Source organism: Pipistrellus hanaki (genome assembly GCF_964339955.1).
Source record: "Pipistrellus hanaki genome assembly, chromosome: 3".
Classification (NCBI taxonomy): Eukaryota; Metazoa; Chordata; class Mammalia; order Chiroptera; family Vespertilionidae; genus Pipistrellus; species Pipistrellus hanaki.
This window is the reverse complement of record NC_140505.1, coordinates 97,592,444-97,613,818: the sequence shown is the minus strand read 5'-3', so window position 1 is coordinate 97,613,818 and position 21,375 is coordinate 97,592,444. Positions and strand designations below refer to the sequence as shown.

The window sequence follows — 21,375 nt, the reverse complement described above, 5'->3', positions numbered from 1 at the left end:
TAAAAATCATTAGTCTATTCCATTTCCATGATTATTGGATTCTGATTCTATTTTATTCCATAGTTTATTCTGTTCATTAGATTTCTTATTCATTTATTTTGATTTTTAGATTCAATTGTTGATTTATATGTATTTAATGCCATTTTGTTGTTCATATTTTTTCTTTTTCTTTATATATATATATATTTTTTTATTGGCTTTTTATAGAGAGGAAGAGAGAGGGATAGAGAGTTAGTTAGAAACATCGATGAGAGAGAATCATCGATCAGCTGCTTCTTGCACACCCTCTACTGGGGATGTGCCCACAACCAAGGTACATGCCCTTGACGGGAATCGAACCTGCGACCTTTCAGTCTGCAGGCCGATGCTCTATCCACTGAGCCAAACCGGTTTAGGCTGTTGTTCATATTTTTTATCTTTTTCTTCTTCTTCCTCTTCTTAAAGAATACCCTTTAACATTTCATGTAATACTGATTTGGTAATGATGAACTCCATTAGCTTTTTCTTGTCTGTGAAGCTCTTTATCTGATCTTCAATTCTAAAATGATACCTTTGCTGAGAAAGGTAATCTTGGTTGTAAGTTCTTGCTATTCATCACTTTGATTATTTCTTGCCACTCTCTTCTGGCCTGCATAGTTTCTGTTGAGAAATTAGCTGACAGTCATATGGATACTCTCTTGTGGGTAACTAACTGTTTTTCTCTTGCTGCTTTTAAGATTTTCTCTTTGCCAAAACCGCTTTGGCTCAGTGGATAGAGCATTGGCCTGCTACTGAAAGGTCCCAGGTTTTATTCCAGTCAAGGGCATGTACCTTGGTTGCATGCACATCCCCAGTAGGGGGTGTGCAGGAGGCAGCTGATCAATGATTCTCTCTCATCGATGTTTCTAACTCTCTCTTTTTTTTTTTAAATATATTTTATTGATTTTGTACAGAGAGGAAGGGAGAGAGATAGAGAGTTAGAAACATCGATGAGAGAGAATCATCGATCAGCTGCCTCTTGCACACCCCCCACTGGGGATATGCCCGCAACCAAGGTACATGCCCTTCACCGGAATCGAACCCTGGACCTTTCAGTCCCCAAGCTGACGCTCTATCCATTGAGCCAAACCGATTTCAGCTCTAACTCTCTATCCCTCTCTCCTCCTCTCTGTAAAAAAATCAATAAAAAATATATTTAAAAAAAAAAAAAAGGGTTCTCTCTTTGTCTTTTGCCCTGGGCATGTTAATTATGGTGTGTCTTAGTGTGGTCCTTTTTGGGTTCCTCTTGTTTGGGACTCTATGCTTCCTGGACTTGTGGGGGAAATTTTCTGTCATTATTTCTTCAAATAGGTTTTCAATACCTTGTTTTCTCTTCTTCTGGCACCCCCATAATGCAAACATTGGTATGCTTGAAGTTGTCCCAAAGGCTCCTTACACTATCTTCATATTTTCTATTTCTTTTTTCTTTTTGCTCTTTTAATTGGGTATTTTTTGCTTCTTCAAATTCAGATCATTGATGAGATTCTTGGAATCCTTTACTGTTGAACCCTGTATATTATTATTTATTTCAGTCAGTATATGCTTAATTTCTGACTGGCCCTTTTCCATGTGTTTGGTATTCAAGGATCTTTGGTAAGATCTTTAAAAGTCTCACTGAGTTCCTTCCTGGTCTCATGAAGATTCTTGAGTAGTCTTATAATCATGGTTTTGAATTTTGAATCCAGTTGTTTCCTCGCTTCCATTTCTTTCATTTGTGCCATGTTTCTTTGTCTCCACATTTCATCTGCTTCCTTGTGTTTGTGTCTTTATAATGGTTAGAGCTTCTATATCTCCTGAAGTTGGTAGAGTGGCTTTGTATAGCAGGTGTCCTATAGGGCCAGTGGCTTAGCCTCCCCAGTCACCTGAGCTGGTCACTCTAGATATACCCCTGTGTGGGCTGTGAGCACAGTCTTGTTGTAGTTGAGACTTGATTGTTGTTGACATCACTGGGAGGAATTGACCTCCAGGCCAATTGGTTATGAGGACCAGCTGCATTTACAATGGCAGAGTTGCTTTGCAGAAGACACCCTTATGGGGCAGGAATTGCTTCAGTGGGGCTTTGGTACTCACTGAGTCTGCCCCATGGGTGTGTCACTTATGGATGTGTAGAGTTGTAATCTGGTATAGTCTGACACTGTCCACTGGGTGTGCTGCCTTTTGGGTCTCCAATGTGGTGGAAACTAAGCCATAGCCTGGGGCTACCTGGAAGGAGCTACAGAGAGATCTGAAGCTTCCTCCTATTTGTTTTGGGTTTAGAAATGCCCAGGTGAGGCCCAGCTGTGTTGCAATGCAGTGTGCTATTGCCTGGTCTTGGGCCTTTTATTGATAGGTTTAAGGCATCCTGACCCAGATGCTGCTTGTTTGAGAGATTTTAGCAAAGTCTGAAACCTGATTAAGGACAGGCCATTCATGTGGAAAGGCTGATGTGCACAGGTTGTGTGGGGCTGCAAATTGGATAAGGTGGGGTCTCAGGGAATCACCAGGGCAGAGTGGATAGTGTGAGCCAGGCTGATGGAGACTCAAATATGGCTGCCAGTCAGCCATATGACCTGGATGTCCCAGCAAAGGAGCAATGACCCCTATGAGAACCTCCATCTGGTAGAAAACCGTCCCAAAGTTCCTGCCGCCGATGCCAGACAATCCAGTTCCTCCTCAAATGTGTCTGTGTCTCCCAGTGCCATTCCCTGGCACTGTAGCTCAGAGGAAGCAAGACTGTGTAAGTTTGTGCACTGACTCTCTAAAGGGAACTCCTCAGTCTCCAACAGCCTCCATGTCGCTCAGCCACAATCCTTAATGGTTTTTTCAGCCCGTAGTTATGGGGACTTTTCTTCCCAGTTCTGGGAGCCTGGACTGGGGGTCTAGTGTGGGGCTGGGACCCCGTGCTTCTCACAGGCCTCCTCTGCAGAGACCATCTCCCTCCTGATTTAAAAAAAAAAAAAAAAAAAAAAAAAAAAAAAAGACACACAGCCCTAACCAGTTTGGCTCAGTAGAGGTCCCATGTTCAATTCTGGTCAAGGGCATGTACCTTGGTTAAAGGCACATCCCCAGTAGGATGTGTGTAGGAGGCAGCTGATCGATGTTTCTAACTCTCTATCCCTCTCTCTTCCTCTCTGTAAAAATCAATAAAATATATTATTAAAAAAATAAAAATAAATAAACTCACATGGATGTCAGACTAGCCTGTTCTGTGCCTCTGTCCCTCCTACCAGTCTCAGTGTACTTTATTCTTTCTTCTCTAGTTGTATGACTATCATTCAGGCAGCTGTCTGGCAGTTCTAGACGATGATTGTTCTCTATTTTAGTTGTAGTCTTGATGTGGTTGTGAGAGGTGACAAGTACCCATCTTGGTTCTCTCTCATCACAGCCATTTTATAAAATCTCATGCATGTAGAGAATTTAACCGGTAATTAGTCTTTCAGATGTTACTTTAGTCTTTAAGATGTTCATCTTAATTATTGTCCAGTCTCCTCCTCCCAGCCCCTCATTGGATCATGGCTATTACCAACATTATGTAGCATTTGTCCTATATAATAAAGAGGTAACATGCAAATTGATCATCACTCCAAAACACAATGTGGCCACCCCCATGTGATAAAAAATGGCCACACTCATGAGGACACAAGATGGTCATCACAAGATGGCCAGCAGGGAGGGCAGTTGGGAGAGACCAGGCCTGCAAGGGAGGGCAGTTGGGAAGACCAGGCCTGCAGGGGAGGGCAATTGGGGGACCAGGCCTGCAGGGGAGGGCAGTTGGAGGGAACCAGGCCTTCAAGGGAGGGCAATTAGGGGCAACCAGACCATTAGGGGAGGGCAGATAGGGGTGACCAGGCATGCAGAGGAGGGCAGTTGGGAGGGACAAGGCCTGTAGGGAATGGCAGTTAGGGGGAACCAGGCCTGAAGGGAAGGGCAGTTGGGGCGGGGGGAATGACCAGGCTAGCAGGGGAGGGCAGTTAGGGGCAATCAGGCCAGCAGGGGAGGGCAGTTTGGAGCGACCAGGCCTGCAGGTAAAGGCAGTTGGGAGGGACAAGGCCTGCAGGAGAGGATAGTTGGGGGAAAGGGGGAGAGGAGGGAGAAGGCCTGCAGGGGAGCTTAGTTAGGGGTTACCGGGTTGGCAGGGGAGGGCAATTAGGGGCAATTGGGTCGGCAGGGGAGCAGTTAGACGTCTATCTGGCTGGCAGGAGAGTGGTTAGGGGGTGATCAGGTTGGCAGGCAGAAGCGGTTAGGGGCAACCAGACTGGCAGGCAGGTGAGTGGTTGGGAGCCAACAGTCCTAGATTGTGAGAGGGATCCCAGATTGGAGAGGGTGCAGGCTGGGCTGAGGGACACACACACACACACACACACACACACACACACATGAATTTTGTGCACTGGGCCTCTAGTCATATTATATTTTGATTTATTTTTTTTATTTTTATTTTTTTCAAATTTGCTTATCTCATAGATTGTGAATGAACATGCTAAGGGTAAGAACCATATCCTAATTATTTTTGTGGCACATATATATATATAAGTGTTTGATTACTGTTTCCTTAATTGAAGGGGGGAAAATATCCAATACATGTGACCATACACAGTATACATCTGTCTCTTTAAAAAAAAGTATGTTTTTGCAACTTGGATAAAATTTAATCTTAATTTTTCATTCTTACAGTGGTGGAAAAGTCTTCATCATGATTTCTAGGTTAGTACTCTACTGCTTGCTTTTTTAAATCTCTATTTTCAAAGGTATGGTTTAGTGATGGTAGGTGTCAACAATTTCTTCACTTTTATATTTTCTTCCACTTGGAGAATTAGTGATTTGCTGCTAATAAACTAATGATACTAAATGTAAAAATCATTAAATGTTTTTCATTCATTATCTTACTGAATTATTGCTCATTTATTCATGACACTCCATTTCCCATTAGCTTTAAAATGAATCTTTTATCCTAGAATATAGAAGTGATTTCTGTCCCAGCTGGCCTGGCTCAATGGTTGAGCATTGACCTATGAACCAGGAGATCATGGTTTGATTCCTGGTCAGAGCACATGCCCAGGTTGCAGGCTCCATCTCCAGTAAGGGGGGAAGGGGGAAAGAAAGGTGTGCAGGAGGCAGCCAATCAATGGTTCTCTCTCATCATTGATATTTCTATCTCTCTCTCCCTCTCTTTTCATCTCTGAAATCAATAAAAATATTTTCAGGAGATTTCTGGTTATATACTAATGAAAATAGAGTTGAATAAGAAAAGTAAAATTATATGTATACAATAGAAATCGTTATTGCTAAAAACAGAAAACATTTTGACAGATGTGATTTGTGTCACTAATATAAACAGAGTAATAAAATACCATAATTAGCCAAAACCGGTTTGGATTAGTGGATAGAGCGTCAGTCTGCAGACTGAAAGGTCCAGGGTTCGATTCCGGTCAAGGGCACGTATCTTGGTTGCAGGCACATCCCCAGTAGGGGGTGTGCAAGAGGCAGCTGATCGATGATTTTCTCTCATCGATGTTTCTAACTCTCTATCCCTCTCTCTTCCTCTCTGTAAAAAATCAATAAAATATATATATATTTTAAAAATACCATAATTATAAGGCTATATGGTTTTGTTCACTAAGAAGAGTAAAAATATCTTAATTTGCTTCGAACTAGTAATCCCAATTTATATGATGAAGTAACTGTGCTATTATTAGGGTATCACTAATATTTAACAATTTTTAAACACTCTCGACTGGAAGAAAAGTAACTACCCTTAAATTAAAAATGAATATACCAGTACATCACTTTCTGAAGAGTGGCTTGGGGCAACGATAATTACAATAAAGAAAATTATAGGGATACTTTTGTAGATTTATTTATACACTATAAATGTAACATATATGATAAGACATTTTAAAAATAACAAAATAAACTCTAATTCTTTTTTAAGCATATCAAAGTTGGTTCTATAGTAAAAGACAAACTTCTAAAAATACTAATGTTTTAGAAACTTAGAATAAATAATATCTGGAACCAAACAAAGGAATTTAACTAAAATTACTATGCAGTTTCAATCATAATAAAATACTATGAACAAATTTACAACAGCAAAATTTGAAACTTAGATTAAATAGAAATTTTTCTTAAAGTTTGACTTAAGAAATAATGAACTAAATTTGACTAAATTGACTTAAGAAATAACAAACATTTATATATCAGTAGCAGTTAATGAAATTGAATTTGTAATCCAGTATTCTTCCAAACACACACACACACACACACACACACACACACACACAAAAAAAATTTAGTCCCCAAACTCTTTTATCGGAGATTCTTATAAAGCTTATTTAGAGAATTTATAATTTTTCAGGGTAACATAACTTTCACAATTTTATATGTAAAATCCAATAACAATACTTAAAAAATTGGTCCACATTGCACTAGAAGTCTTGGCCAAAATAAGAAGACAAGAAAAAGAAATGACAGGACTTTCAGTCAAGATGGTGGCATAGGTAAACTTGATACTCACATCCTCTCACAACCACATCAAAATTACAACTAAAATACAGAGCAACCATCACTCAGAACCACCCGAATGAAGGTTCTACAACTAGAGAAGTAAAGAAGAAGCCACACATGGAAGGCTGGTCTGACACCTATGTGTGGTGTTTTTCTAATTGGAAGAGATATCTTGGCTGAGGAGGCCTTCCACATTCTTTCTTGAACAACCCTTAACCCAGGGTTCCAGTGCCAGGAAGAGAAGTCCCCATAACTTTGGGCTATAAAAGTCAGCAGGAATAGTGTCTGAATGACACAGAGGCTGCTGGAGACCCAGGTGTTTCTCTTAAAGGGCCATCACGCAGCCTCACAGGGACTCACTCCCTTTGACATCCAGCACGGGGGCAGCAGTTTGAAAGGATCTCCACCACCACCACAGAGCCGACTGACAGGTGCCATATATGCTTCCATCAATCTGCCTGACACTTTTCATCTGCTCCTAGTAATTCCCTGAGACTCCATCCTCACCCAATTGGAAGCCCCACCCAACCTGTTTGCAATGATCTTTTCATGGCTCAGGCTTCAGATTTTTCTAAAATCTCTCAAATAAGCAGCAGTTGACTTCAGTGTTCCTCATACATTTCAGAAAAAGCACTAGCAGCAGCCTGTCTTGGTTCACAGCTTGGCCTCTCCTGGGCACCTCCAAGCCCAAAACAAGCAGCAGCATCTGCAGATCACTCTGTAGCTCGTGCAGAGTGGTTCCAGGAAGGTCACAAGCAGTAGCTGACTTTGTATCTCCCTGGAGGCCCCAGAGCCAATGCACCCAGTGGTCAGCTTCAAACTATGCCAGATTATAACCCTGCCACATGCACAAGCAACACACTCAAGGGGCAGACTTGGAGAGCACCAAAGCCCCACTGAAACAAGCCCTAATCCATAAGGGCATCTGCTGCATAGCAGCTCTTCCACTATAGTTGTAGCTGGTCTGCACAGAAAATTGGCCAGGGGTAAATCCCTTTCTGTGATGCCAACCACAAGCAAGGCTCAGCTACACCAGGACAGTGCACACAGCCCACACAGGGGTACACCTAGAGTGCCCCGCTTAGGTGACTAGGCCCTACAGGACACCTACTATACAAGGCTACTATACCAATTCCAAGAGACATAGCAGCTCTATCTAATACATAGAAACTAACACATGGAAGAAGCCAAAATGTAGAGACAAAGAAACATGTCACAAACAAGAACAGCAGAAATCTCCAGGAAAAATAACTAAATAGTGCTTTAGGTGATTTCCCTGAAGGTCTCACAAAACTTTTGTTAGATTTATTCTTGGATACTTTAACTTTTTAAAATTTTTGTTCTAAATGGTTTTGTATTATAGTTCCTGATTGGTTATCATTGATACTAAGGAACTTACCTTTATATATTAGTTTTATATCCAGCAAACTGCTAGGAAGCGTTTTCTAGTTCTCATGGTTTTGACAGTCCTTTGGATTTCTATGGAAGACACACATCATATCATCTGCTGCTAAGGAAAGGTTTGTATCTTCCTCTCCTACTTCAAATTCTTATTTCTTTTTCTTTAAAAAAAATTGTTTTCTTACTGTTGGGAGTATTACAGATGTTTCCCCTTTTATTCCCTGCTCCCAGATCCTGCTTCAGCCCAGGTCTTTACCAACCTATTATTTGTGTACATGCATTATGCATAACATGAATATGTATAATCAGCCTCCTCAATTCTGGGCCATTCCAGTTCTTATTCTTTTTTTTTTTTTTTCTTTTTTTTTTTTTTCCCCCAAAGCAGCTGCACCATTTTTTATTCCGATAAGCAACATATGAGGGTTCCAATTTCTTCACATTCTTTTTTTTTTATTTTTTTATTTTAATATATTTTATTGTGTTTTTTTTTTGCCCCCCTCCCTCCCGCCCACACATCCCCTCCCTCCCCAGAGTTTTGTGTCCATTGGTTGTACTTATATGCATGTATAAAAGTCCTTCGGTTGATCTATTATCTCCCCCCTTTTTATATATATATATTTTATTGATTTTGTACAGAGAGGAAGGGAGAGAGATAGAGAGTTAGAAACATCGATGAGAGAGAGTCATCGATCAGCTGCCTCTTGCACACCCCCTACTGGGGATATGCCCGTAACCAAGGTACATGCCCTTGACCGGAATCAAACCTGGGACCTTTCAGTCCCAAGCCGATGCTCTATCCATTGAGCCAAACTGGTCTCAGCCAGTTCTTATTCTTGATGACTGCTCTCAAGGACCTAAGCCTTCTGAGATCTGAATGGCATCTACAGGGGAGTCAAACTCTCCTGGTCTTGGGTGACCTTCCTCCCAGCCCATCCTTGCTTCCTTGCATCTGCTGGCTCTGTGGTGTCTGATCTTTACAAATATGCAGGATCTACCGACCATTTTTCTCTCACGGTTAGACTTTTCTAAAAGAACATTGCCAGATGACTAGGTGAAACAACAATGAAACTAAAATATGAAAGGATAAAACAAATTTTCAGGACACAAAGTCCAAGAACCTAATAAAACTTAAAGACTATGGACTCTCCGGCAGGGTCTCTGGTCTCCAGCTCTGCTCTGTCTTAGGCCCTCACCCACCTTGTCAGATCATGTGTCCTTCACGAGGCACCCACTACACATTGGCCACCTTTACAGGCACCAAAGGCAGTGAGTCTGTTCTGTATCTTCTTCACCTCTTGTGCTGCATTGCCCATGACGTCTGTCTCTAAACTCCATTCTTAGCACTGTGGCCCTCGCCCAGAAGAGGAGGAGCTACCAGTGTAGACCCTCTTCCCAGCTGCTTCTAACCCCAGGTCTCCAGCTTCCTGCTGGACACTCTCACTCCAATCTCCCACCACTGCTTTTAACCCACACAGTCACCAAACCAAAGTTCTCACCTCCCCTTCCAATCTCAAATTCACACTCCCCGCCAATGTCCTTCTCTTTGAATCCCCCCACAACTTTTCCACTCACCAGGCTCAGACATGTAAGACTCTTCTCTCATTCCTACCTCTCTCATCTCTGGCTCTGCTCAGAAACTACACACTGCTTTATTTTTGTCTTCAGAAAGTCTCTCTTCTCTGTCCTTCCTCTTTTCCATTTGCCCCTCCTGACATCCAGCCTGGCCTTCAACACTCCCTTCAAGGTCACCACACCTCTCCTGAGTTCCAGCAGGCTATAGACAGGCACCTTCTTTCTTGAACAACACTTTAGCATCTCTCTCCCCTCTCTCAGTGGGTTAATGTCTCTCTAGTTCTTCGGTTCGTGTGCACCACCAGTGCTTACTGAATGCCTACTGTGTGCAAACATAGCCCCAGCCTAGCTCCATGTGACAAGCAGCCATTAAATTCACTGCTTTTAATCCAATGCCCCGTGTCAGTCACATGATCACACGTATTCCCACCACACAGGAACCTCGCTCTCTTCTTAAAAGGTGCTCCCTTCACTCTCCCTTCTATCCAAAGCCATGTCTCCTAAGCCCAGTCCCAATTCCACTCCTCCCCAGAGAAGAAGTGTATTAGTATTAGTACACTTCTTCTCTGCCCTTATAGAGCTCCCTATTCTCCTGAATTTTCCCATCTCCACAAATAGATCTCAAGATTGAGACCATGTTTAAGTTGAAGACACAGCATGTGCTAATGCATAAAGGTCGTGTTTCAGGGCCCACAGGAAGTTTGGTGCCCAAAGTGCTGGACCAGGTCCTCCTGGGTTGTGCACACTGGCCATGGCTCTTGTCCTGTGTCCCAGAGGCAGATGTCCAACAAGATGGAGGGAGGGGCTAGGGCCAAGGGCAGAGTTAGGGGTCTTGTGACAGTCTGGCGCTGATGGCATTCCTCCAGGCTCAGTGGGATGGCTGTGGGGTCTGTGTAGGAGTCAGAACTGATAGGTTGGAGGAGAAGCAGGATGTAACCTAGAACGATTCCCTGACTTCTGACATCCTTCATTGGAGAGTGGGTTGTTTCATGTTGAATAATTAAGTTTCTCAATGAAACTTGTTAATGTCTAAAAACATGCAGAATAAGACAGACGGCAGTTATAATATGGGGCAAGGAGGCTGGTAGGATACATGAAGACTAAGATTTCTCTATGGAGCTCAAGTGACCAAAACAAAGCATTGGAAGTTTACTCAAAACGAAGACTGACATTTGCCTGTTTTTTGTTTTTTGTTTTGTTTTTGTTTTTTTAGATCACATGGAGTAAAGTTTTATTTGTTTATTTGCCTTCAAACCAATTTCTAAAAATTAGTGTTGTTAAGCATTTTTTAAGATTCAACATGATAGAGTTTTCTTTATTCTTGTATGTATACTTACTGCACAGACTGGTATGTTCCTTACTGCACAGACTGGTCATGGGAACAGCGGTGCTGTCTTTGGTTCCAGTTTGGAGCATCTGACCCGTTTGAGCAGAGGCCACATGGAGGGCACCTTGTAGGCTTGGTCCCCAGCGTCCAGGGAGCACTGTCACCTTCACAAAGTGGGCCCACGGGTCTTACTTCCCTCTACCCGAGAGGCAGTTCACTGCCTATGACCATGAACCCCACCTTACAGTCAGAGACACAGGCTCCTGCCCAAGGACATGCACAGACTGAACCATTTATGTAACATTTGCAAAGAGAAAGATTCAAAAGGAAAGTAAAAAGAGGAGAAGGTAACAGATTAATACAGCAGAAGTTAGGAAGGTGGAATGAGCATGGCATAATTTGAGAGAACATTGCTCTAACCTCACGAGAGCAGGACAGGTGAGATTAGGAATTGACCAGCTGCACAGGAAGCCTGAGAGGCAGAGTCTGGAAGAGCCCAGGGTGGAGTTAGGGGCTGGGAGAGGTCCGTGTCCTTTAGGAAAGTCATTTCCTCATCTCTGAAGTAACTTAAGTAACCTGTGTTTGTCTCATTTAATCCATGCTTTTGTAGGGTGACTACAATACTGTATTCATGCTGTAGGCTGCCAGGGTTCTTTTCCCAGTCTTACAAAGAGTTCAACCTTTTGGAGAACAGGGCTGTTCATAGATGATTAAAGAGTCTGGAGATGAAAGATACCGTAATTTTGAAAGGCATTGGGGGTCAGAGGATCTTCAGCTGAAGGAGCTAAAGAATCTCTCCTTGACCAAGGGCCTGTGCTTATATTAAACACAATTTGTCCCAAGGCAAGGTGGAAATATGCACTTTAAAGGGTAATGTACCAAAAGGTAGAATAGAGAAGCACTATCAGTTTGGGAATAGCCTATAGCTGTTCAGGTGTTTGGCCAACAGGAGGCAATAAAATGCCCTGAGCTGTCTGGCTAACAATCCCATTCAGGTTTGGGGGAAGTGCCCTTTAGCCATTTCCAACAGATAAACTACAGATGTGACTCACCCTTTTGAGCCCTACAAGCTACATACTTGAAAAATGTACACACAGAGACATGTGCACACAGATTACAATGTGCTCATAAACACACACTTATGAGAGCATTGTGCATGCATGTTCACATGAACTTTGTACACATAACATGCAAGACACATGCATTGTTAAATGTATACAGGTGCAGTATCTGCACTCACACAGAGGCAGGTGTGCACACACACTGACATGTAGCCACTCAAATGTATTCACACGTTTTCACTGACATGTATATGTATGGACAAGTATGAACACACATATAAATGTGCACATGTGTATGTATACAGCTGCACATAGGTCCATGTGCGTGCACATGTGTACACAAACTTACTCACACACATGAACATACAGGGCTGTGGAGAGCTCTGCAGCACATCCCACATTGGGAAGTGATAGAACAGCCATCCAATGACAGATATTCCATCCCCCAGGGACAATGACATCTGTCCCTTTAGCAGTTGAACTACAGCTCACCTGTCCTCCCCAATTATTAACACGCATGTTCCCTTACAGGCTGGCAGTCTGAAGCAATGGGTGACTGGAGCTTCCTGGGTAGACTATTGGAGAATGCACAGGAACACTCCACGGTTATAGGCAAGGTCTGGCTGACTGTCCTATTCATCTTCCGAATCCTGGTGCTAGGAGCTGCTGTGGAGGAGGTGTGGGGAGATGAGCAGTCAGACTTCACCTGCAACACCCAGCAGCCGGGCTGTGAGAACGTGTGCTATGACAAAGCCTTCCCCATCTCCCACACCCGCTTCTGGGTGCTGCAGATCATCTTCGTGTCCACGCCCACCCTCATCTACCTGGGGCACGTGCTGCACATCATGCGCATGGAAGAGAAGAAGAAAGGCAGGGAGGAAGAGAAGTTGAAGGGGGACAACCTACACCTTAGACCCGATGGGCAGTGTGGGTCCAGCAACCACAGCCAGGACAAACTCATTCTGCGGGATGACTGGGGAAAGGTCCAAATCGCTGGGGCCCTGCTCCGGACCTACATATTCAACATCATCTTTAAGACGCTGTTTGAAGTGGGCTTTATCGCTGGACAGTACTATCTGTATGGCTTTGAGCTAAAGCCACTCTACCACTGTGACCGGTGGCCCTGCCCTAACGTGGTGGACTGCTTCATCTCCAGGCCCACAGAGAAGACCATCTTCATCATCTTCATGCTGGCCATTGCCTGCCTGTCCCTCTTACTCAACGTGCTGGAGATATACCACCTGGGCTGGAAGAAGCTTAAACAGGGCATGACCAACCACGATGGCCCAGACACTGCTGCATCCAGGGTGGGGGCCATCATATCTGGGGATGTGCCCCCACTCCCCTCCCTCTAGGCCACAGACACTGGTACTATGGGGCGCCCTTCTACTACACGCACTCTGTCTCTTCCCTGGGATGGGCAACCATCATCATTCCAGGGCCCCTCCAGCAGCATCAGCCTTCAACATGGCAGCTCTTTCCCAGGCACAAGGGAAGGGCCACCCCGACAAATTCTACAATAGTAACCACCACCGGCAACGACAGGCAGAGTTGGGCCAACCAGGAGCCTGGGCAGCAGATTCTGTGAGGAAGGTCTCCCCACCTGTGTCCACATCCTCCTCCTTTACCCCTCCAGGCAGCCCCCTGCAATCCCCTCAGGAGGGCAGAGAAGGCAGCAAAGAATCTGTCGTGTGGAGAATGGGGACAGCAGCATCCGGGGAGAGAGCAGATTGGAAGTGACTCCTGATGAGGGGCAGCGGGCAGTGACCCCGCTGTGGAGGTGCACATGCCGCCTGAGCTCCCCACAGACCCAGACGGACAAGCAAGGCCAGTGAGGCCAGCAACAGTCAGGCCAGACCCAGTGACTTGGCCATCTAGTGGTGGCCTCCCCAGGTATAATGACCACCTTTCTAGCATCAAAACCAAGTGCACTTCAAGCGAGCAGCTAGAGAGCCAGGGTGACAGAGAGCACTGGAGTGGGGGGAGAAGACCACCGAGAGGTCAGGTTTCTGTCAGTGCTTGCTGTCCTTAGCGCTGGAGGTGGAGTGGGGAGGGTGACGATGCTTTCTATGGGGAATGAGGGCAAAGTGGCCGGTGCCCTTTACAGATATTCATGGTACCCAAGAGCCCTGAGCCAGGAGACCTTCTCAGGGCTTTCTGTCTCTGAGGCTGACTGCTCTGCGATGACAGAGGCAGGTGTCTGCAGTCACTTCAGTTTGGGGCCATTGGGTTTTCTGTCCTGAGCTCTCCGGAGCCTCTGGGCAGCCCAGAAGGCCTCAATGGTGCTTAAGTATCTGTCTGATACTTTTAACTCAGAGTTGAAGTTCATTTCAGATATTTGCCAAACTGCACTAAAAGGAGACTGGGAGCAAGCCTATGTAGTGTCATTTGAGATTCTGAAATTGCATGTGAAGCCCAGGATATCCAAGTGCAGGCTTCATGACAAGTAACAACGAACAGTTCCCCCAGAGGCAGAGGTCTGTGGGTGATGGCGCCGAGGTGGCTGGGAAGAAAGCAGGCGGAATGCAGCCACACTTGAGATCACTTTTAACAACTGAGGAAATGGAAACAGTAATGTGGCAGGCACTCCTTTGTGTGGTTATTTTTTATTTTTTATTTGTTGTTGTTGTTATTTTTTGCTTTGAATTGTACGGATAGGTCTATTTATCCCCTTTCTCTTTTTCTAAAAAAATATAAGAAATGTATTACTATTACATGAATACTGACCGAAATAGTGATTATTTGTCCCTTTTCCCGTCAGTAAAGATTTGAAATTCCTTTTAAAATAAATGCTTTGACTTCATAAATCAGTTCATTACTATGAGAAGGTAAAAAATGAAATAAAAGCAGGGAAGAACTTAAGTGCCTTTAAATACTTGAAGTTCTAAAATGGGAGGTTAAAAGTAACTGCTGCTGCTAGGAAATTATTTATACAGGTGAATGAATAAACTACACCTTTTTAACAGTGCAGTGTTTCCTAACCATTCTTTGTGGGCAGCCCTGTTGCTTTCTAAAGTGTAAACAAAAATGTGTGGGTTCACTCCCTGTGTCAGTGCATGTGTCATTTTGTGCAAGTGACTGATTTGCCATCCCCCCGGGTGGCTGCTGTGACAGGGAAGGCTATTTGTGTGGGTGAGTGTGGCTAAAAGATGACAGAATTTCCTGTCCTGCACACACGCTGTCCTGTCTCAGCCAGTGTCTGAACCGAAGAGCAGTGGTGGTGCTGAGTGTGGTCCGCATCACACTTTTCACCTCCAACAACCACCACTTGTAGTTCTTATTCAGCAGAACACCGTCTACTGTCAATGTGATCTATTTCTTTTTATGAATTCCTTTACTTTTCAGATTATTCTTTTTGCCCCTCTAAAAGTCTGTTTGAAGAGACTGTGATATCTGTCTTCAGATTAATTAAAGCAGCTGGTTCATGAGTGTATTCAGCTGGCTGTGGTATGGGCTGGACCGCCTCCCCAGCGTGAACAATTTTCACTTCTCATACATGGCCAATAGCTTTTCTCACATGGTGCATCTCAGTACTCTTGAGGAAAGTGTGCCATTTGTGTGGTATGAGTTATGCCCTTAAACAGGGGTTCACCTCTTTCATATAAAAGGATACACCATAACATCCTCAGCAATAATATACATTCCCATTATAAGGAATTTCAAATACAGCACATTTGACAAAATTGATTTATAATCAAGCATTTTTCTTTTCATGAATTCTGGAGTCTGAGAAGCAATTTTAACATTACAGAAAGCATTAATAAAAGAATTCTTTAACTACAAAAGCAAGATCACTATATTGTTGGCTGTAAGACTGTATTTTTTATTACTGCCTTTATTAGACAGAGGCATGGATAGCTGGGATAAAACCTAAAACAGCTGACAAGAATACTATCAATTTGGAACTTATCCATTTGCCAAATCCAGCTAAAACTGATAAGAATAATGTCCCATTCATTTGCATTGAAGACCTCACACAATTTAAGTCTATTTTTAAATGCCCTTTCAAAATTGTTTTGGGAAGCATTTCCAAACAAAAAACTACTTGGAGTTTAAACTGTTTTTCTGGGCTTGCACTTGTGCAAATGGACATAGTGGCTCCAGAATTTTTATGTTAAATGTGGAAACCAAGCTCCACTCAGACATCCAGGCAGCTGTATTTGAGAAAATATGAGGTTGACTGGTATAAGACCAAAAGCCAAGAATATGCCAAGTGATGATACCAGCCCAGCCTCTCTTGCCATGTCATCTCTAGAATTAGACACTTATGGAAAGAAGGAGAGGGAGAGGGAGAAGAATTGGTGTTACTGCCTCAAATAAACTGGGATCAAATCTACCTGGATCATGGTTTGGCACATTGTAGACACCTCATAGTGACCCAATGACTGAGTGAATGAATGAATGAATGAAGCTTGGATTCTGCTTGGCTATCTAAACTTCATTTAACATAGATTGAATGAAACATCAATGTATATGATATCAGAGAAGGGTGTCCCTTTGTCAGTCTGGCTAATTCTGTCTGTAAAATCAACTTTATTGAAATATAACTTGTGTTTGCCACATGTATATGCCAAAAGTGTATCACCACAGTCAAGAACATTTCCATCACCCCAAAAGGTCCCTTTGCTTCTTTTAATCAATTCTCCTTCTCCGCCAACTTCATGCAATCATTGGTTGCCTCCTGCATGCCCTCTACTAGAGATTGATCCTGTAACCTAGGTATGTACCCTTGACCAGAATCGAACTCAGGACCCTTTAGTCCGCAGGCTGATCCTCTATTCACTGAGTCCAACCAGCTAGAGCTTGCACTTTTTTTTTAATCCCCTAATTCTTTTTTCTCTGGTGGTCACCTTTACTGGGGATTATTAGTATACATTTTGCTTAGTGCCTTGTGTGTTGTGCATTGTTGTGTTGTAGTTTGTGCCTTTAAGTCAATGCAGAAAAGAGAGAACTACATAAGCAGACACCCAGAGAAGAGAGTTCATGGGGAGACAAAGAAACAGCCTGCACATGAAAGAAAAAAGGGCATCACCAGAAAAGGAAGTAAACAAAATGAAGGCAAGCAATATGTCAGAGAAAGAATTCAGAGAAATGGTCATAAGGTCACTGAAAAGGTTGGAAGACAAATTCAACAATATGTATAAAAACCAAGAGGAAATGAAGAACCAAGAAGAAATGAAAAATGATATCACTGCAATAAAGAACTCAATAGAAAGCATAAACAAATAGTAGGCTAGAAGAAATGGAGGACCACATCAGTGAGCTAGAAGACAAGGTAGGAAAAAAATACCCAAGCAGTGCAGCATCTAGGAAATAAAATAAAATAAAATAAAATAAAATAAAATAAAATAAAATAAAATAAAATAAAATAAAATAAATTTTAAAAAAAACCTTAAAAAACAAGAAGAGAACCTTCAGTCCGCAGGCCAACGCTCTATCCACTGAGCCAAACCGGCCTCGGCAAGAAGAGAACCTAAGGAAACTTTGGGACAAGATGAAACAAAACAGCATACACATAATAGGGGTTCCAGAAGAAGAGGAAACTAAGCAAGGAATAGAAAACCTGTTTGAAGAAATACTAACAGAAAACTTCCCTGATATAAGGGGGGAAATCCAAGAAGCTCACAGAGTCCCAAACAAAATGAACTTCAAAAGACCAATGCCAAGGCACATTATAATTAAGTTGGCAAATACCAACGACAAAGTAAGAATCTTAAAAGCGCCCGGGGGAGAGAGAAAGTTACCCATAAAGGATCCCCCATCAGATAGTGACTGATTTCTCAACAGAAACACATCAGGCCAGAAGGGAATGAAGTGAAATATACAAAATTATGAAAAGGAAGGGTCTGAATCTAAGAATACTGTTCCCAGCAAGGCTATCAATTAAAATTGAGGGTGAAATCAGGAGAGTAATAGACAAAAAAGGAAGAAGGAAGTTAATCACCACCAAACCACCAATGCAAGAAATGCTAAAGGGTCTACTGTAAAAGAGAAGAAAAAGGAAGTGAAGAAGGAACACATAAAAAAATAAAAATGGTGACAAACAAGTACCTATCGATAACTTTAAAAGTAAATGAATTAAATGCACCAATCAAAAGACATAGGGCAGCTGAGTGGCTAAGAAAACATGATCCATATATCTGCTATCTACAGGAAACCCACCTGAGAAAAAAGGATTCACACAGACTGATGGTGAAGGGATGGAAAAAGGTATTTCAGGTGAATGGAAATGAAAAAAAATCTGGGGTAGCAATACTTGTATCTGACAAATTAGATCTCAAAGTTAAGTACATAACAAGAGATAAGGAAGGCCACTACCTAATACTAAAGGGAGCAATCCAACAAGAAGAAATAACTCAGGTAAACATATATGCACCCAAATACATTAAGAAAAAAAATTCTAGAGAATATCAAGGGAGAGGTTGACAGCAATACAGTCATAGTAGGGTACTTTAATGCCCCACTAACATCATGAAAAAATTCTATAAACAAAAAATCAGCAAGAAAATTTCAATCCTAAATGACACACTAGATCAGTTGGAATTAATTGACATCTTCAGAACATTTCACCCCAAAGCCAAAGAATACACAATCTTCTCAAGTGCACATGGGTCATTTTCAAAGATAGATCATATATTAAGTCACAGGCAAAGTCTCTTCAAATTCAAGAAGATAGAAATCATATCAAGCATCTTCTCAAATCACAATGGCATAAAACTGGAAATCAACTACAATAAAAACAATAAATAAAATAAAACACCTGGAGGCTAAATAGCATACTGTTAAACAATGACTGGGTTACCAGAGAGATCAATGAAGAAATAAAAAACATCATGACAATGAAAACACAACAATCCAAAAATCTATGGGACATAGTGAAAGCAGTCTTGAGAGGGAAGTCCATTGCTCTACAGGCCTACTTTAAAAAATAAGAACCAATGATAATAAATTATCTAACCCTACAACTCAAAGAGTTAGAAAAAGCAACAAGAAAAGCCCACAGTGAGCAGAAGGAAGGAAATAATGAATATCAGAGCAGATATAAATGACACAGAGACCAAAAATAAACAAACAAACAAACAAATAAATAAATAAATAAATAAATAAATAAACAAAAGATCAACAAAACCAAGAGCTGGTTTTTGAAAGGATAAACAAGATTGATGAACTTCTTGCCAGGCCCACCAAGAAGCAAAGATAGAGGATCCAAATAAACAAAATCAGAAGTGAAAGAGTTGAAGTAACAATTGATCCCACAAAAATATAAAAGATTATGAAAAAAATATTATGAACAACTCTATTCCAACAAAATGGACAAGCTCGATGGAATTGACATATTCCTAGAAAAATGCAAGCTCCCAAAACTCAACCAAGAAGAATCAAAAAACCTGAATAGGCCAATAACTACTGAAGAAATTGAAACAGCGATCAAAAATCTTCCAGCAAACAAAAGCCTTGGTCCAGACGGCTTTACAGGGGAGTTCTACAAAGCATTCAAAGAATAACTAAAATCTATCCTCCTCAAACTATTCCAAAAAATTCAAGAGAAAGGCACACTTCAAACTTTTTCTATGAAGCCAGAATTATCCTAGTCCCAAAACCAGATGAACCCTCCTCCCCGCCCCCCGCCCCCCCCAAAAAAAAATAGAACTACAGGCCAATATCCTAGATGAACATAGATGTTAAAATTCTCAACAAAGTTCTAGCAAATCATATTCAGCAATACATTAGAAAGATCATACACCATGACCAAGTGAGATTTATTCCAGGGATGCAAGGTATAATAGTACAATATCCGAAAATCAATAAATGTGCTATATCACATAAACAACTGAGAGACAAAAATCACATAATCATTTCAATTGATGGGAAAAAAACATTTGACAAAATTCAACACCCTTTCTTGATAAAAACTCTCAGGAAAGTGGGAATATAGGGATTATACTTCAACATAATAAAAGCCCTATATGACAAACCTACAGCCAACATCATACTCAGTGGGCAAAAACTAAACCCATTTCCCCTAAGAACGGGAACAGGACAAGAATGCTCACTTTTCACCACTACTGTTTGGCATAGTACTAGAAGTACTAGCCATAGCAATCAGACAAGAAGTAGAAATAAAAGGCATCCAAATTGGAAAAGAAATAAAACAGTCCTTATTCACAAATGACATGATACTATACATAGAAAACCCTAAAAACTCCATAAAAAAACTACTAAACTTAATAAATGAATTTGGCAATGTAGCAGAATACAAAATTAACACCCAGAAATCTATGGCCTTTTTATACACCAATGATGAACTCACAGAAAGAGAAATGACAAAAAAAATCCCATTTACCATTGCACGAAAAAAATTAAGATACCTAGTTAACTAAGGATGTAAAACACCTGTACTCAGAAAACTACAGGACATTCAAAAAAGAGACAGAGGAAGACATAAACAAATGGAAGTACATACCATGTTCATGGATTGGTAGAATCAACATCATTAAAATGTCCATACTACCTAAAGCAATTTATAGATTTAATGCAATACCTATTAAAATACCAATGGCATATTTCAAAGATCTAGAAAAAACTACAAAAATTCACCTATAAAAAAATTTTTTTTAAAAAGACCCCGAATAGCACAGTTATCCTGAGAAAGAACACAGGTGGAGCAATCACAATACCACACATGAAGCTATATTACCAAGCCACGATTTTCAAAACTGCCTGGTACTGGCACAAGAACAGACATATAGACCAATGGAACAGAATAGAGAACCCAGAAATTGACCCAAGCCATTACACTCAATTAATATTTGACAAAAAAGGCAAGAGCATACAATGGAGTCAAAACTGTCTCTTTAATAAATGGTGTTGGGAAATTTGGCCAGATACATGCAAAAAAATGAAACTAGATCACCAAATTACACCATACACAAAAACAAACTCAAAATGGCTAAAGGACTTGAATGTAATATGGGAAATCAAAAAAATCCTACAAGATTCCATAGGCAGCAAAATTGCAGACATATTTCATAGCAATATCTTTACAGACACAGATCCTAGAGCAGAGAGACTATGGAGAAAATAAACAAATGGGAGTACATCAAAATGAAAATATTCTACACAGCAAAAGAAACCATCAACAAAACAAAAAGAAAGCCCACTGTATGGAAGAACATATTTGCAAATGTTATCACCAATAAGGATTTAATCTCCAACATTTACAGAGAACTCAAACAACTTAACAAAAGAAAACAATCCAATAAAAAATGGGCATAGGATCAAAATAGATACTTTTCAAAAGAGGACATTCAGAAAGCCAAGAGACATATGAAAACATGCTCAAAGTCACTAATTATCTGAGAGGTGCAAATCAAAACAATGAGGTACCACCTCACACCTGTCAGAATGGCTATCATCAACAAATCAACAAACGGCAAGTGCTGAAGAGGATTCAGAGAAAAAAAAAAACAAAAAAAAAAAAAAAAAAAAAAAAACCTTCTTCACTGCTGTTGG

General features: G+C 41.5%; 1 protein-coding gene across 1 annotated transcript; it reads left to right on the top strand.

Annotated features, from left to right (window-relative positions):
• The first annotated feature begins 4,683 nt into the window (after window positions 1-4,683).
• Window positions 4,684-14,707, top strand: GJA3 (gap junction protein alpha 3). Its single transcript, XM_084880223.1, is given in 10 exon segments — window positions 4,684-4,701; window positions 12,394-13,210; window positions 13,212-13,236; window positions 13,238-13,301; window positions 13,304-13,397; window positions 13,399-13,439; window positions 13,442-13,549; window positions 13,552-13,629; window positions 13,632-13,673; window positions 13,676-14,707. Coding segments are annotated over 9 exon segments (1,317 nt in total). The 5' UTR covers window positions 4,684-4,701; window positions 12,394-12,410; the 3' UTR covers window positions 13,741-14,707.
• The last annotated feature ends 6,668 nt before the right edge of the window (window positions 14,708-21,375 follow it).